This window comes from Esox lucius, chromosome 3 (genome assembly GCF_011004845.1).
Source record: "Esox lucius isolate fEsoLuc1 chromosome 3, fEsoLuc1.pri, whole genome shotgun sequence".
Classification (NCBI taxonomy): Eukaryota; Metazoa; Chordata; class Actinopteri; order Esociformes; family Esocidae; genus Esox; species Esox lucius.
Genome location: NC_047571.1, coordinates 23768047 through 23785567, shown reverse-complemented (window position 1 = coordinate 23785567; position 17521 = coordinate 23768047). Strand labels below are relative to the sequence as shown.

The window sequence follows — 17521 nt, the reverse complement described above, 5'->3', positions numbered from 1 at the left end:
CCGGAGGCCCTGCTGAATTTCCTTCTTCCCGTAAGGAATCGACCCTTAAAGGAAATGTCCCTAATTTGCTCCCACCTTTGTGGAGGGTAGGTGAGTACCGGAACAACATTTCACTTTTCCCTTTCAGCGCACTGGCTGGTAAGTTTCACTTTTGGTTTACCAGCCTACAAAAGCCTTAAAAATGATAAAGGAGAGAGTGGCTACAGCTCCTTCATTTCACTGCAATTCAGGAGGCGCTTTTGAATGCCTGAAAAAATCTGCTGGTGAATACATTTTGTAAAACACTGCCATTCCACTATTACCACGGATACGTTATGTACATTTTGTCATCTTTGCAAAAATTCTACATGTGGCTCTTTTAAGTACTGTTCATTAGATGTAGACTGGAAGAAATGATGGTAAATTATTTTGTGTACTTTTATTTATTCTAATGTATAATTAATAAGCACTTACTGCCCAGATAAATAGCTTTAAAACATTTCTCAAATAGACAGTCACAAAAAATATTTTAAAGTTATTGCATAGCTTACTTATTCACTATAAAGAAGCACGATAACCAGCAATGTTATCGAACTGTGTATGGGAAAAATGAATTGGCCGTTTTTATTTCCAAATGAATTTAAGTGGATGCAGTTTGTGACCCCTGTAGTCTTTGCAGTAGGGGCGTTGCCTCATCCTCACTCAGATTCCCCAGTGTGAATGTTGACTTCTCATGTTCACTTGTACAATTGGTATTGAGCCTCTGTCCTCCCAGGAAAAATACCCATCCACTGACATGTAACAGATACATCTTCAGTCCCCACACTTTTAGAAAAGAAGGCTTTTTCTGTGGGGTGATGTAATTCAAGCATTCTGCGGTATGAATAATGCACCCTCATAATGATGCACAGGTTATAGACTCTATGTTCATGCAAACTCTTTAATGCTGTACTTCACCACCACAACATTGTCCTTCTGTACAATGTGAATTATGCAGAATATCTCTCTTTTTCCCTTTTAGGCTGGAGTAAATTTGGACTGTACTTTCTGAAGATACTGAACTTAGCTTATCAGTGACCATTATTCAAAAATGATTTGTTCACAGTGGCTAAGTTCAGTGTCTGGAAGGGAAAACTCATTGAGCACACCAGGTGTCTTCCTTGTCACAGAGGAGGTGAAATAGAAGGAAATAAAATAAAAAGTAACCCAAGGTTGGAAAGTAACCTTGTACAATGATCATAGAAGTGTTTGGACATACAGGATTCTACAGCCATTTGTTAAATAAATAGAACATACTGAGATTTGTATGGTAGAAGAAAGATCAATAAACACACTTTTAAGTAAAGTAATTGTGTTTGAATGTGAAATGGAACACCTCATCACTCAGACCTTCGGGGCTGATTACTTGTGTACTGTGTTTACTGATCTAGAAGCAGTGTGTGTGTGTGTGTGTGTGTGTGTGTGTGTGTGTGTAGACTAATGATTCCCTCATCTAATTCTGTATTTCCCCCACTAATGGGTAAGGTACAGTAGGGATTGTGCGGAGAGGAAAATCACCCATCTAAACCTTTGGGACAGCTTCCATCCAGAGTGTTATTATTCAGGGCTGTGTACTCTGGTGTCTACTGATCTGGAATCAGTGTGTGTCTGTGGACAACTGGCTCAGTTCAGCAGGAACCGGAGTGGAGCCCAGCGTTGCGTCATAATCATCATCATAGCCATCCCTTTTTTTTCATCACGGTCATCATTTCCGACCCGGTCCTATTGAACGTCATCACTACCACTCACCCATGTGAATAGGGGTGGTATTCTAATGAGGTTGGAGAGTCTTAAGACGTCCCGGTTGTGTTGATTGTTGCAGAGGTCTAGATATTGGCTAGTCAATGGAGGTCTCTGTACTAGACATTGGAATCAAAGAAGAGAAAGTGACAGTGACATTCCTTGGTGTGAGATGAGGTTTGTGTCTGGAGTTAGTACCCTTGGACCATTTGGATGATTCTGTCCTAAACCTGAACTCTCACCCAGCATCTCACCAAGCTTTTTTTTCATGTGCAATCACCTGATTTAAAAGTGGGTTTGTGAAGGAAACTCTGAATGCTTTTTTAAATCAATTGCTCTTGGTTCACTAGAGGCACCACCTTTACCCGCGAACTTGTAATAAACAAGAGTGTTTTTTGTTTTCATCCATCAAAGGAAGGTTTGTCTTTGGAAAGGTTTAATTAAGGTGAAAAGAGGTGAAAATGTCACGAGGATCTCAGCTGAACAGAGCAGTCCATGTGAAGTAGAGGAAACCACAAAGAAGCAGTTAAAAATCTATTAAGGGCGTGGTTTACGTTATGATATAATCCCATTTCCGTTACTTCATCTGGTTACATTTCTGGTTACCAAATGTGTGTAAATATACTACTGCCAGAAACACAAAACACACGACATAAAGGAAATGAACGGACTACAGCTATGTACTATAAAGACCAAGCTTCATCCATCCTCTTTTACGATACATTTATGTCTGAACAGGCTGTGAAATCTGTCTCTTACAGCCCTGTGCTATAAGCCTCATATTGTATTGTGATGTCATCACCATGGCTACTATAATTAATTGAAATTGAGGTGATGAACTGGAGTTTCATCCTGACTAGAGCTTTTTATAAACCGTTAATAGCCTGAGTTGTCATTGCTGACATGTATTCGTGCTGAGTCAATGTTGGAAACAGTAGCGGCCCTAGCCAGGTACTTAGTACAATCCCACACCAGAGGTGATTTACATTGGAAAGTGTTCCGTTAAATAAATGGCTTTCCGTCCACAATATGTCAGGCAATTTGCAGCCAGAACACATTTTCCCCTGTTACACACATCTTCACACACACACCATTGCCCTGTGGCCTCGCCAACAAAGCTGATCGACGTAACCATGTTAAACCTTCCTGTAGGTGGCACTGTTGGACAAAGAAAGGGCTGTAGGGTGGAAACTACTGTTTTATATATTCTCAGGACAACTTAAACCGATCAGCCATATCATTATGACCACCTGCCTAATATTGTGTAGGTCCCCCTTTTGCCGCCAAAACAGCCCTGACCCATTGAGGCATGGACTCCACTAGACCTCTGAAGGTGTGTTGTGGTATCTGGCACAAAGACGTTAGCAGCAGATCCTTTAAGTCCTGTAAGTTGCGAGGTGGGGCCTCCATGGATCGGATTTGTTTGTCCAGCACATGCCACAGATGCTCGATTGGGAATCTGGAGGCCAAGTCAACACCTTGTTGTGTTCCTCAAACCATTCCTGAACCATTTTTGCGTTGTGACAGGGATCCTGTTGAAAGACCAGCATAAATTTCTTCAGCAATTTGAGCTACAGTAGCTCATCTGTTGGATCGCTCATCTGTTGGATCGGACAACACAGGCATTGGCAGCCCATAATCCTGTCACTGGTTCATCCCTTTTCCTTCCTTGGACCACTTTTGATAGGTACTGACCACTGCAGACCGGGAACACCCCACAAGGGCTGTAGTTTTGGAGATGCTCTGACCCAGTCGTCTAGCCATCACAATTTGGGCCTTGTCAAAGTCCCTTAGCTCCTTATGTTTGCCCATTTTTCCTGCTTCTAACACATCAACTTTGAGGACAGAATGTTCACTTGCTGCCTAATATATCCCACCCACTGAAAGGTTCCATGATAACGAGATAATCAGTGTTATTCACTTCACCTGTGAGTAGTCATAATGTTATGGCTGATCAGGGTATGAACAGATTTGTCAATTAACACAAAGTGCCCAGGTTTAATAAAAACATTTTTAAAAATAACCTATTTGTCCATACCCTCTTTTTTTTGTTTTGGCTTTGAAGTCAGAACCCATGAGTGGAAAGGAATGTCATACCTATTGTAAGATGTGGTGCATCTCTGATGTCAACATACGGTTGCAATATTCTGCTACAGGGGACAGCCAATAGGCATTAGAAATGGAAACATCTGGTAACATCAATTACCAAAACCTCAAATTATTTGGGAACCAAATTATTAAAGGATTGACATACCAGACATTACATTTATGGCCACTCATAACCCTATCTTTTATAACCGGTTACATTTAAACATGTTAGACCTATACTGTAAAGTAGACTCCACCTGCAGTAATTCCCTAATGAATGTGTTCAAACTGACACTTCTAACTGCAATTGCTGCATTTCTAACATATCATTTCAAGAGCTGGATTTTATCTACCTGGATAAGCCAACTGGTTTGGAATAAATGCACAGAAATTGAATAAATGTAAATGCAACTCACCATTTAAATGTATGAGTCATCTGTTCTATTCAATCTATTTCTACAGTAGACATATATTAAAATCGAATTCAAAACGCATGATACTGGAAGATAATAATACAGATGCAAAGAATGAACACCAGATGGTGCTCTTCACTCCTGAAAATGGGTCAATTGAGATGGAAATAGTCACTTTTTCATATTTTTTTCTTAGTAGGGGCAGTGTCATTGAGGCAGCTCTATGTTGAAGTAGTCAAATTCAGTATAATAGAGATCTGTAAATGCCAAAAAGTAATATCTTATCATAGAACAGTTTTCCAAGCAATATTTTTTTAGGGGTGAACGACACAAACAGGAAACCAGCACGTTTCTGGCTGACACATTTCTAACACTATTATGGGTCTTTTAACTGCTCTGGTGATGTCACGCAATCCGTCACCAGGTTGGACAAAACGTCATCCTGCCCAAACTGGCTGAAGTTCATGCTGTCTTTTTAAAACACTCTTGCACAAAAATTATATATAATGATACAAACAAATGTCAAAGAATAACTCTGATCTGAACCTAGTAAAATCACTGGGACACATCGTAGACAGTTTTCTTTACAAGATTTAGCCAAACCCCTTGTTTGCTTCTTGTTCTTTAGCTAATACTTATTGATGACCCGGTTGGACGATTGAAGTTATGATCAGATTAATCCAATTGGGACATCGGGAGCGATCCGTCAATGTAGTTTAAGTCACACTCATTTAAATAAAATATCGAGGCGATTGGCATGCTAAAACGCTCTTTCTTCCAGTTAGGTAATCTAACCATCTCTATGATTTAGGTGAATCAAATCGTTCTATCACAGAATAAAAATGTATGGTAAAGAATAGCAACGTGTGGTGAATTCTTCAATTTGAAAATGTAAAGTAAATAACAGTCCTGATGTCTGTTGACGTTGGTGACTGTGTTTCAGAAGTTATTTATGTTATTGACAAACAAGCTTGGCTCGCTTTCATGACCAGAATCACACGCACCCAACACGACGACAACAGCGCATGGACAGAAGATATAGGAAGTTACCATTCGCCAGGACTCGAAAAACTTGTCGGGTAGACTTTCGATTACAATTCAAGTCAAGTTTAAATCTCAACCGTCAATGTACTGACAGCCGACTATTGTTTATTTTTTGCTTTATATTATTTTACAAAACAATCAGGAACAGCATCGCTCACCTTGGGTCGCGCAGGTGAATTTATTTGTTCACTTGGGAGTCCCCCACAGCCTTTTCGGGAACTAGTGGACGAAGCAGTTTCCCTCTTGGCAACTATGTTCATATGTACAGGATTCTAAAATAAATAGACCGTAATTGCAGGTGAGGTGTAACGTTTAGTATGTATGGTATTAAAAAAAAAATGTGTTTGCCACTGAGTGATTGTTTCTGGTAGTTTGGATATGGTGACTCGTGGGAAAGTTGATTGAGGGAATAGAGGCCATTGTGTCAGTGGAACAAAATACTGTAGAAATTATTGAAATGTTACCTATTCTTGTGTCTGCTTGCATACAGGCTCAGACAAGACAAGTATGCTCAGGCGTCACTTGGAAACTGGGTTATTTTTTAGTTGTCTTCCTTCTCGTAATGTTTAAGTTATATACTGCATATATAACTTAATGCATGGTCCCATTAAATCTCTGAGCTGTAGGAATGTATTCTCATTCTCAAGGGTGAGATGATGTTATAAACAGCCTTACTGTCATACAAACGCTTTGATTATTTGTATACTGTGATGTTTATTTCCTATACTTTTCCCTCAACTTTATAGTCCTCTCTCTCGCCTTTCCCAGGTGGTTGCCTGCTGATTGTGGGGGGGCAGTGCCACTAAGGTATGCTGGAGAGGACCTGTGTGTGTCAGCCAACGGGATGAGTGTGTCTGATGGTACGACGGGGGCAGCTAGACGGGACGTAGATCGACAGAAGCAGCAGGATGTTGTCATCCCGATCTATCCCCGTTTGTCCCAGGAGACTCCAGCATGTTTTCACATCCAGGTCAGCCCAGGAGCCACAGCGGCAATGGTTATCCAGTTTGCAGTGGCCACTTTAGACCTGGACGTGACCCGAACGTATATCCTGCTGGAGGTCACACAAGCTGGAGGTGGGGAGAGGAGGTTAGGGGACACTGAGGTGCCTGGGGAGAGGGTTTTACTGTGGCCACAAAGAGCCAGGAAAGAGCATCTCCAGGAAGAGGGGTATTACTTCATTCTGCAAGCCCAGGGAGGTGGAGGGGCTCCGGGCCCAGGGGCGGACGATGTTGGGGTGCCTTCACTGGAGGACTATGATGACCTGTGCAGCCTGTCCCCCCTGACGGAGGACACTATCCTGACCACGTTGCGCCAGCGCTTCTACAAACGCAAAATCTACACGTACGCCAGTGGCATCCTGGTCGCCATTAACCCCTTCAAGTTCCTGACTATCTACAACCCCAAGTATGTTACAATGTACTACAACCAGCCGCTAGGAAAGTTAAGCCCACACATCTTTGCAGTGGCAGACGCGGCGTACCACACCATGCTCAGGCAGCAGGAGAACCAGTGTGTGGTGATATCAGGGGAGAGTGGGTCAGGGAAGACCCAGAGCACCAACTTCCTGATTCACTGTCTGACGGCACTGAGTCAGAAGGGTTGCAGCAGTGGGGTGGAGAGGACCATACTGGGAGCTGGGCCTGTGCTGGAGGTAAGAAAGTGTGTGTGTGTGTGTGTGCGCGCAAGTGTGTGTGTGTGTGTGTGTGTGTGTGTGCGCAAGTGTGTGTGTGTGTGTGTGTGTGTGTGTGCGCAAGTGTGTGTGTGTGTGTGTGTGCGCATGTGTGTGTGTGTGCGCAAGTGTGTGTGTGTGTGTGCGCAAGTGTGTGTGTGTGCGCAAGTGTGTGTGTGTGCGCAAGTGTGTGTGTGTGCGCAAGTGTGTGTGTGTGTGCGCAAGTGTGTGTGTGCGCAAGTGTGTGTGTGTGTGCACAAGTGTGTGTGTGTGTGCGCAAGTGTGTGTGTGTGTGTGCGCAAGTGTGTGTGTGTGTGCGCAAGTGTGTGTGTGTGCGGGGGGCTGGCCCTGTGTTTGAGATCACTGACCTGGAGTCTCCCTCAACTATTATGTCTGGTTTTCCGTTGCCCAACCCGGGGTTAGCACCGATAGGTTTTCCTAACATAATGACTCGGACATGAGGAATGGTGGGTCCTAATGAAGTCTCTGAAGTTGCCTGTCTGGTCAGGACTCATGGTGGGGAAAACTCCTGGCCTTTCTGATAGGAGACCGGACACCTGCTACCAACACTTAAGCCCTGCCTCCCTGTCTGAGACTAAGACGGTACTACATGAGCACAGGGCACAAGATAAGGAAAGGGGTTGAGTCATTCAAGTTGCCTCTCTGTTGATTTAATGTGAGTGTGTGCTTTGTAATAGCCTGGTATTACAACATATTTATGTCACGGATTACACAGATGTTACCTTTATTAATGACGAAGATATGGATCATGTGGCTTGTTTTTAGACCTGTAAATGTAGGGGAACCCTTATAGGGCCCAGTATATCGGAAAGGATTCATGCCTGTTCTGACTTAATTGGTAATTGATCAACTTTATATTTTTTGCCTTTAGTCTGCACACAATACTCAACAATGCCAACGCACAAACGCATTTTTAGAAATGTGTGCCTGTTTATTTCAAAATAAAAGTACAGATCTCATGTACATGTGTGACAAAAACCATGACCGGAAAAACCCTGTTGTTGTGTCCCTAAATGCGCCTAGGTTCTGAATGTGATGTGATGAATGTCTTCTTTGCTTTCTGGTCTGGTAAATACAAATTGAAATAGAAATTTAGAGTTACCATAATCCACAGGGTCAAATCTTTGACTTGGAGACTACTCACTTTAATCACAGACATTAATGACAGACATTAACAACAGGCTTGTCAGTTATAGATTATGTTCACATTCTAATGCGAAAGAGTGTATTGTTTTGTACGCAAAGCCGATTCCCGTGCTCCTTCTGACAAAGCCGATTCCCGTGCTCCTTCTGACAAAGCCGATTCCCGTGCTCCTTCTGACAAAGCCGATTCCCGTGCTCCTTCTGACAAAGCCGATTCCCGTGCTCCTTCTGACAAAGCCGATTCCCGTGCTCCTTCTGACAAAGCCGATTCCCGTGCTCCTTCTGACAAAGCCGATTCCCGTGCTCCTTCTGACATAGCCGATTCCCGTGCTCCTTCTGACAAAGCCGATTCCCGTGCTCCTTCTGACAAAGCCGATTCCCGTGCTCCTTCTGACAAAGCCGATTCCCGTGCTCCTTCTGACAAAGCCGATTCCCGTGCTCCTTCTGACATAGCCGATTCCCGTGCTCCTTCTGACATAGCCGATTCCCGTGCTCCTTCTGACATAGCCGATTCCCGTGCTCCTTCTGACATAGCCGATTCCCGTGCTCCTTCTGACATAGCCTATTCCCGTGCTCCTTCTGACAAAGCCTATTCTCGTGCTCCTTCTGAGAAAGCCGATTCCCGTGCTCCTTCTGACAAAGCCGATTCCCGTGCTCCTTCTGACATAGCCGATTCCCGTGCTCCTTCTGACAAAGCCGATTCCCGTGCTCCTTCTGACATAGCCGATTCCCGTGCTCCTTCTGACAAAGCCTATTCCCGGGCTCCTTCTGACAAAGCCTATTCCCGTGCTCCTTCTGACAAAGCCTATTCCCGTGCTCCTTCTGACAAAGCCTATTCCCGTGCTCCTTCTGACAAAGCCTATTCCTGTGCTCCTTCTGACAAAGCCGATTCCCGTGCTCCTTCTGACAAAGCCGATTCCCGTGCTCCTTGTGGAACTAATTCCATGTAGAAATCTCTCAAATGTGATGAAAAGAACAGCTTAGGGTCCCTCAGGTTGCAATTACCCTTTAGATAGTGTGGACCCTCGGTTGCAATAGTTACCCTGTGAATCTGATTGGAAATTATCTGCGCTTCTACTCTCGTCCTACTTACATAAAATGTATGTGCAATCCAATGATGAGGGGCATTCCACCTTGATTTGGTTATTACAGTTATTCAAGGGGAGGGAGCCGAAAGAGGTTGGGTCGTATATGCTAATCATCACAGAGATATTTGCAGGAGAAATACTTTGGTGGGCAAACCTGTCCACTCAGATCGGACTAGCATCATCCTCTATGGCCCTCAAACGTAACTCTGGAATTCCATTCCACTCCATTTTTTCCCTTTGCATCCCTGTTATCAGGGACTTATTTTGACCTGGGACACCAGGTGGGGGCCATTAATGATGAGGTAGGACAGAAAATCAGCTGGCTCCGGACCTCGTAGGGTAAGAGTTGAATACCTCTGCTCTACAGGAACTGGTTCTCAGTCAGTGGCATCAACTGATTATAATCTGTTCTACGAAGTTACCCTTCTCACACCTGCCTTTTAAAAATGTTTGTCTCATTGGCAAGTTTCCCTTGGTCCAAACGTACTCTCCAAGTTCAGATATTTTGTCATCCTGCAGTGGACTTATGATGCTGGTTGATGATGGAATTTTTATTATGTTATTAAACCATTAACTTTAACCATAATATCTTTGGAATGTTATGCAAAAAGTAATTTACTAATTATGTTGCACACCTACAAATGTTAACACCTTTTTCCATAACGCTATATTGCGCTCAAAACAGGCTCTAGGTTGATAGAAACAAGTCTAAAGCATGTTTTCAGTTAATTTTATTAGCCTGAAATTTATAAACATTTATATAATAATGCAAATTCTGCTGAGAAAAGTCAATTTCTAAAGTTCAATACGAACATGTGGAACATGCGTGACTGCATTTTACTGTTATCAAGACACCTGCTGATGACATAACGTGTTGGGACACATCCAGAGCTGCCTTATAATTACCTCAAGCTGTTTGGACATCTTGCCAGAAGAAAGTATTCTCTCAACAAGACTACATCAGTGGCAAGTGTTTGCAAACATCATTGGAACTTTCCTTGGTACTGGTTTCTATGGTCAAAACTCTTGTTCAGATAAGAGTAAAGACCATCTTCTGGCAAGACACCCAGCTGGGTTCTTGACATGGATGAGTTGAGTAACTGTAGTTTTTGGAGACTAAATTCAATCTTCTTTGATAAAAAAATGGCTGCCATACTGTACATGGGGGCAACATACACTGGGTTCCTCTTTCAGATTTATCAAGGCTTCAGTTGATGTAAACTTAAACGATAATTATTTTTGGAATTCTGGCCTCCTCAACAAGGGAGACAATATTTTTGGAGGAAACTGGTCTTCTTCTGACAAACAGTAGTGGTGTTGCATCAATGCCAGATTTGAATTGCCGATAGCTGTGACAAGTCAGGCCCCTGAGTAACTCCTGATATTGAGTACTGATCCAGTACTGGTGTTTTCATATGTTGACGTGAAGAAAAGCTGTATAAACAACCTGTGCGGGGATCTGATATGATGGCATAATTCTTGTCCATTTAAAAACATTAAACAGACTCTAAGACTGAATTACATGACTTCACAAAAGATTAAGACATAAAAACAACTTGACTGATTTGTATGCTATACACCTTTTTATTAATAACTGTCACAGTCCCATCTTAACATTTGAAGTGGAACTTAGATTATGATTTTAACAATGTGAAATTGTATTAGATATGTCCAGATACTCCCAAAGGATACAGCAGGTAGAGATGCACTTGACCAGCAGTCTGTATCAGGGGATTCTGGGCAAGACATGTCATAATCACTATTGGACAATATGATTTAGATTTGAATTGGCATCCACTCTTTTATTTTCCCAATTGTTTTATTGTTATTATCTTTTCACTCTTGCAGTTTTGTTGATATTCCTTATATAGTTCATTTATTTCCAGTCATTGTGTGATGTACAATCACAGAAAGAGAATGTGTATTATTTTATCATATAATTTATACTATGTCTATTCATTGTGCTTATTTCTGTCCAATTTTATTTCATTGGTGTTATCAGGACACCTGTTGGTTATACTCAGGACAGCTCATGAGGCCCATTAAATATCTGTCAAGCTCCTAATGGAATTCTAATGACAAAAAGGGTTCATGCAGAGCTCTTCTTTTCACCCATAATGTGTGGACCATAATGGCTCTTACACTTACAATATAGTTTCTACCCTAAATGCTGGGTTCAGTAGAGCTTCTCATTGGTTGAACTTACTTCAGATGAGAAGTCAACTGACAATGCATTACTACAGTCTAGGGGCAGACAGGAAACTGTGCATGTAAGTAGGAAACAAACACATACAAGAACATTTACTAAGATCTGTGGTTTTTATCTGTGGCCTCAGATCTATACGCAGATATCACAAAACACTAAAACATCACTAACAAACAGGTGGATAGTGAAAGCCTTCTAAATGTTCTGCCCTTAAATTTGATCTAACTGGGATTATATTGGATCTTCTCCTGTGGAGACCTACAGAAAACACACTCACATTTTCAGTCTTTTCACTGACCTGTATTAGTGTCTCCTTCACTGAAGACCCAAAACTATGTGTGCATGTGATGTTACGTCCTTCAGTGGAACACTCGTTACTGAGTTCCAAACTGCCTCTGCAAGCAGCATCGGCGCACAGCTCTTCGTGGAATGTGTTGCCGTAGCCAAGGAGCCACACACACAAGTGGTATACAGCTAGGAGCAGTATAAACAAATTCTCAGAAGGGATGACTCACACTTGGCCACCTAGCAGTCAGACAGAATGCATAGTGCCTACTGTTATGTTTGGTGGAGGAAGAATAATGGTCTGGGGCTGCTTTTCAAGGGTTAAGCTATGCCCCTTAGTTCCAGTGAAGGGAAATCTTAACCACTCTGTGCTTCCAGCTTTGCGGCAACAATTTGGGGAAGGCTTTTTACTGTTTCAGCATGACCATTCCCCTCTGCACAATGTGAGGTCCATACAGAAAGGAGCTGCTAAAATTGGTGTTGAGGAATTTGAGTGGCTTGCACAGAGCCCTGGCCTGAAGCACAACAAACACGTTTGGGATAAAATAGAATTCTAACCAAATCACCCAACACCAGTGCCTGACCTCACATCCAAAAGGGGGACCAAATTGAAATTTATTCCAAGCAAGTGTCCAGATACTTTTGCCTTGTAGTGAATTTTATTCATCAAGTAGCCAGCTAAAGTCTGGGACAAAATAGATGTTATAAGTCACATTCTTTATTAACAACAGGTGCTCGTTTACTTTAATAGAATGAAATAAATAAAACCGAACATTCAGTTGGTATGAGCACACGGGGGAATATATACAAAGGTTGGCCCACGTATCAAACTGTGACACAATACTATAGTTCAACTCATCCATTGTTCTATAGCTCTCAACAGACCGGCGACAGTCATTCAACCGTAACATGACTCACTACTAGGGCCTTTTTGTGAATACCAACTACAACATGTAGTTCTCACCAATGCAGCAGGATTTCTGTTTGTGATTAACAGCCCTCCTGGGTGCCCATTGAGGAAAGTTGTTGATAGGTTATAATCTGCTTTCAATGCAGCTTATTTCCTGCAACATAAACGCATGGCTGGGCGTAGCCTTACTGAGGGAGTATGAGCCATCTGGTAGGGGCCGATTTTACATCCGTGATGAAGCTACTCAAGTATGGGGCTTACAGTCACAATTGTCGAGCAAATAGTGTTGTAAGTTCTCGGAGGGACCCAGCGCTATACCTGACGTTAGAGAACTTTCCATTGAAGAACATTATCTGGGTGAACAATCAAATTGTAATAGCAGGGAATATCAAGTGATGATCAATAACGTCAGAGGCCTTACTGATTCTAACATTTCCTCCCCAACTGTCGTCGTGTTATTAATTTACTTTAACTAATCAGCAGTCATCTGAGTCGGTGCAGTCCAAATTGCTGTGGGTGTACAGGATTGATACAGAATGTGCAGAAAATTACAACCACTCCAGTGACTCACTGATATTAGTTAATGGCAGTGATCGAGAACATCAAAACCGCAATGTGTCATGGGTGAATTGTGACTTACTGGCTGATCTTCTTTAATTTATGATGGAAGACGATTGCTGGATTAGTGAATTGGCAGTTGCCTCGTTGCAATTCTGATCTACTGGATCACGGCCCTTTGAGAAGCATCGGTTCCCTCTAGAACTCTGTGTGCCACTTACATTTATATTATTTTACTGACTGCCACACTACTTCAACATTATTTCTTATGGATTGACTTGGTCTTGACTTTTATATACATTTAAGTTACTGTTTTGGGGTTGCCAAGGTGCTGTGAGGAAGCCTAGGCTACACATCATCTTTTTTATTTGCCTTCTGGAATGTGGACTGTAGTGTCAGGGGATTCAGAGGTTTGAGCAGATGCAGCATGTCGTTTCTTCCCAGGTCTGACGCGACCTCAGGCTTGGAGCACCCTGTTCCCACCCCTACCCAGCATGCAAAGTGCTCTTTATCTTTATCCCTACCCAATATGCATTGCAGGCTGTTTCAGGTAGTCTTTTCTTATTTCAATGAACAGGTCAAACAGGTTTCTTCTCTGTTTCCTGACCTACAGCTCTGTAATTTCCCCCCCAATATGCTAGTGTCTCTCTCCTATTCCCTGTGTTTGCCATTAAGCCCCTCCCCTGTTGGCAGAGAGAGTTTACCCCAGTGTCACAGGGAGAGAACAAGGAAACTGACTGGTTTAGTGGTTAGGGCCCTGCAGGGCGTCTGTGGCCATGCTCTCTCCTTCAGCTGTAGAGTTCTCAGTGAATATTTCCTTGTTGGGTTAGCAGAGTTATTAAGAAGCAGATTGGCTTGGTGAGATGTGCATCAGAAGAAGCATGTCTTCATTTCTGAATGCTGCAAATGGCTGCGATGAATCAAGAGCATTATTTTGAATTGGATGTTGCGAAGTTGTTGAGGGGAAAAAATTGTTAATAAATATTTAAATTATTAAATGGAATCTTTTAAGATGTGTGTATGCGTGCGTGCATGCTTGCGTGTGTGTGTGCGTGTGTTTCTATGTCTGTAATCAGTTCACTTACTGCTGAACAAGACTAGATATTGGGGTAAAGAAGGCCTCCATGTAGATGACAGAACTACTCAATCACTGATTTTGGTTCACTTTGACCAAAGGATTTCTAGTCACAAAATAACCCTAACCTTGTTTAATAACCGTAATCTTGTTTAATAACCGTAATCTTGTTTAATAACCGTAATCTTGTTTAATAACCGTAACCTTGTTTAATAACTGTAGCCTTGTTTAATAACCGTAGACTTGTTTCATAACTGTAGCCTTGTTTCATAATCGTAGCCTTGTTTCATAACCGTAGCCTTGTTTAATTACCGTAGCCTTGTTAAATAACTGTAACCTTGTTTATTAACCATAGACTTATTTAATAACTGTAGCCTTGTTTAATAACTGTAACCTTGTTTAATAACTGTAACCTTGTTTAATAACCGTAGCCTTGTTTATTAACCATAAACTTATTTAATAACTGTAGCCTTGTTTAATAACCGTAGCCTTCTTTAATAACCAGAGCCTTGTCGTAGCCTTGTTTAATAACTGTAACCTTGTTTAATAACCGTAGCCTTGTTTAATAACCGTAGCCTTGTTTAATGGCTGTAACCTTGTTTAATAACCGTAGCCTTGTCATAGCCTTGTTTAATAACCGTAGCCTTGTTTAATAACCGTAGCCTTGTTTTATAACCGTAGCCTTGTTTAATAACCGTAGCCTTGTTTAATAACCGTAGCCTTGTTTAATAACCGTAGCCTTGTTTAATAACTGTAGCCTTGTTTAATAACCGTAGCCTTGTCGTAGTCTTGTTTCATAACTGTAGCCTTGTTTAATAACCGTAGCCTTGTTTAATTACCGTAGTCTTGTTTAATAACTGTAGCCTTGTTTAATAACTGTAACCTTGTTTAATAACCGTAGCCTTGTTTAATAACCGTAGCCTTGTCGTAGCCTTGTTTAATAACTGTAACCTTGTTTAATAACCGTAGACTTGTTTCATAACCGTAGCCTTGTTTAATAACCGTAGCCTTGTTTAATTACCATAGCCTTGTTTAATAACTGTAGCCTTGTTTAAAAACTGTAACCTTGTTTAATAACCGTAGACTTCTTTAATAACCGTTGCCTGGTTTATTTCAGTGTGATAACTTCATATAATAACTTAAAAAATATATATATTGTGTATTTGTTCTTTTTTTCTCCAAGGAAAATTAATGTTTCGTATTTTTGTCAGGAAGTACGAAAAACCAAACAGGATAGTTACTACTACTAAATGACTAAAATGTATGTACTACCGTCTTCATTAGCCTTTATTAGATTATGAAAATCCAAAACTGCATTATACTGGATAATTCTATTACAATGTTGGGTGCATGATGAAATTACATTGACCGTTTTCTGTTGCTCCGTAGTCTGAACTAAGAAGCTTCGAGGCTCATGGCCTGCCTTCTTAAGGCTCCCTTTGTGTATCAAATGTGATCATAGAGAGGTATTCCTACTCTAAGATGCTATGTAAATACAGACTAGTTTATGGGAGAAACGTTTGGTGACCCAATGGACTTCACACCCATGATTGCAGGATTCTAGGCCCCATTCCCTCTAATGCTGAGAACATTCCTGAAGAATAATCACTTCACATGGTTGTAGATAAGTGTAGACCTACAGTAAAACCATCCAAAGCTCTACACTGTCAACCTACTGCCAACCCTTAGGCAGTGACCATTTAGCGCTGAATCTTTTCTCTGTGTGTCTGGTGTTTTGTCCTCTGGTTTAACTTCAAGCCACTCCCAGGAGCACAGCAGATACCAGCAGAGATCTATGGTAGGGATGGATTTAAAACAAAACATCAATGCAAATGCTAACTGCATGTGGACACACAAGACCTGCAGGAGCTGTTTGCTAGATTTCTTGTAGCTAGGTTTCTATTTATAGGGCCGTATTCTTGATTTTCTGTGTTTTTGTTTCATTATGACTAACTTACAGGGAGTTTTTATGTCCCCCGTGTGTATCGTATTTCCCATTTATGTGGAATTGAAACAGCGTTTCATATTGAAACTGGATATTTAGGGTTGACATTTCGCAATTTGACATACTTTGATTTCCCGGTTTGACGTACAGATTGTTGTGAATAGAAAACTGAAGAAGGAAGAAAAAGGCAAAATAAAAGGCCAATGACTCCTTGTTTTTTTATCACAATGGCTTGAAAGTGTGTCTGGTTTCGCTGTGAGGGTGGGGTCGAGACAGGGGTTGGGTGCCTTTCTGCTCGGGCCCTCAACTCCCTAGGGGTATGTGAGTTGTGTAGGCTGTGTTGTGTAGGCTGTGTTGTGTAGGCTGTGTTGTGTAGGCTCTGGGGAGGCATTGGCTAGAGGGAACACCAGAAATAGAGAGTGAGTGAGAAAAAAAAGGGTGAAAACAAAAAGGGTGAGAGAAAGAAAGAGGGCAAGAGAGGCACTGAGCAAAAGAGAGAGCAAGACAGAGAAAAGAAACAGAGCCAACAAGCCAGGGGGAGACTGCAAGAGAAAGAATGAGTTCAAGAGAGAGAAAAAGAAAGCAAGGGAAAGCTGGGTGGAGAAACCTCAACAAGCCATGACAGGCTCTGCCAGGACCTGACCAGCCCTGATCTTCATCTACCTGGCTCACGTTAACATATTTCTTGGTGGAAGGTAGATATTTTTCTGAAACATCTGAAAGAAGATAAAGTCGTGGTTGTTACTGCAGTCTGGAGAGAAAGATCTTGCTCAGGCTGGAGCAGGCAGTGATATTAACACGCTAGGATGTTGTGGGTGTGGTGGGTGGGTGGTTGGGGGGGGGGGCAATATTACCAGAGAAAGCCCGATAGATCCGGAAGTTCAGCATGATAGTGCATGTGGAGGCTGTATAGATGCCTGCCCTGGCATCTATACAGACAAAGCCCTGGCCTGTCAGGACAGGATCTCCTACGCAACCCAAATACCGAAAGACTTTGAGTTTGACTTTGAAAGGTAACTACATAAATGTGTTCCTTTAGAGACATCCTTTTCTGTCATGTGCTGCAAGTGTGAAATAAAAACTCTTCAACATGTTTTGCTTTGGTGTTTCCTCACAAGTCTGGTCTAGGAAACCCTTGTTTTCTATTAACCAGAGCTTAAAAGCCTACTTCACTTCTCATTCTGTCTCTGTCAATTCAGTTCCACTGTAAATTTACTTGGAAAGTTATTTTACATACATTGTCAAAATATTTATATAAATCATTAGACCAGTGGCAATAATAATAATAATAACAGAGTGGAAATAGTTGTTTTTT

The 17521-nt window shown here is 41.8% G+C and overlaps 1 protein-coding gene across 4 annotated transcripts in view; it reads left to right on the top strand.

The window, feature by feature from the left end:
- The first annotated feature begins 5065 nt into the window (after positions 1-5065).
- Positions 5066-17521, top strand: part of myo9b (myosin IXb) — a 40327-nt gene continuing 27871 nt past the window's right edge. For all 4 annotated transcript variants that reach the window (XM_010891191.3, XM_010891163.3, XM_010891180.3 and 1 more), the window contains exons 1-2: positions 5066-5601; positions 6072-6957. In XM_010891191.3, coding sequence (XP_010889493.2) covers positions 6148-6957 — 810 coding nt within the window. In that variant the 5' untranslated portion in view covers positions 5066-5601; positions 6072-6147. The remainder of the gene's footprint in view (positions 5602-6071; positions 6958-17521) is intronic.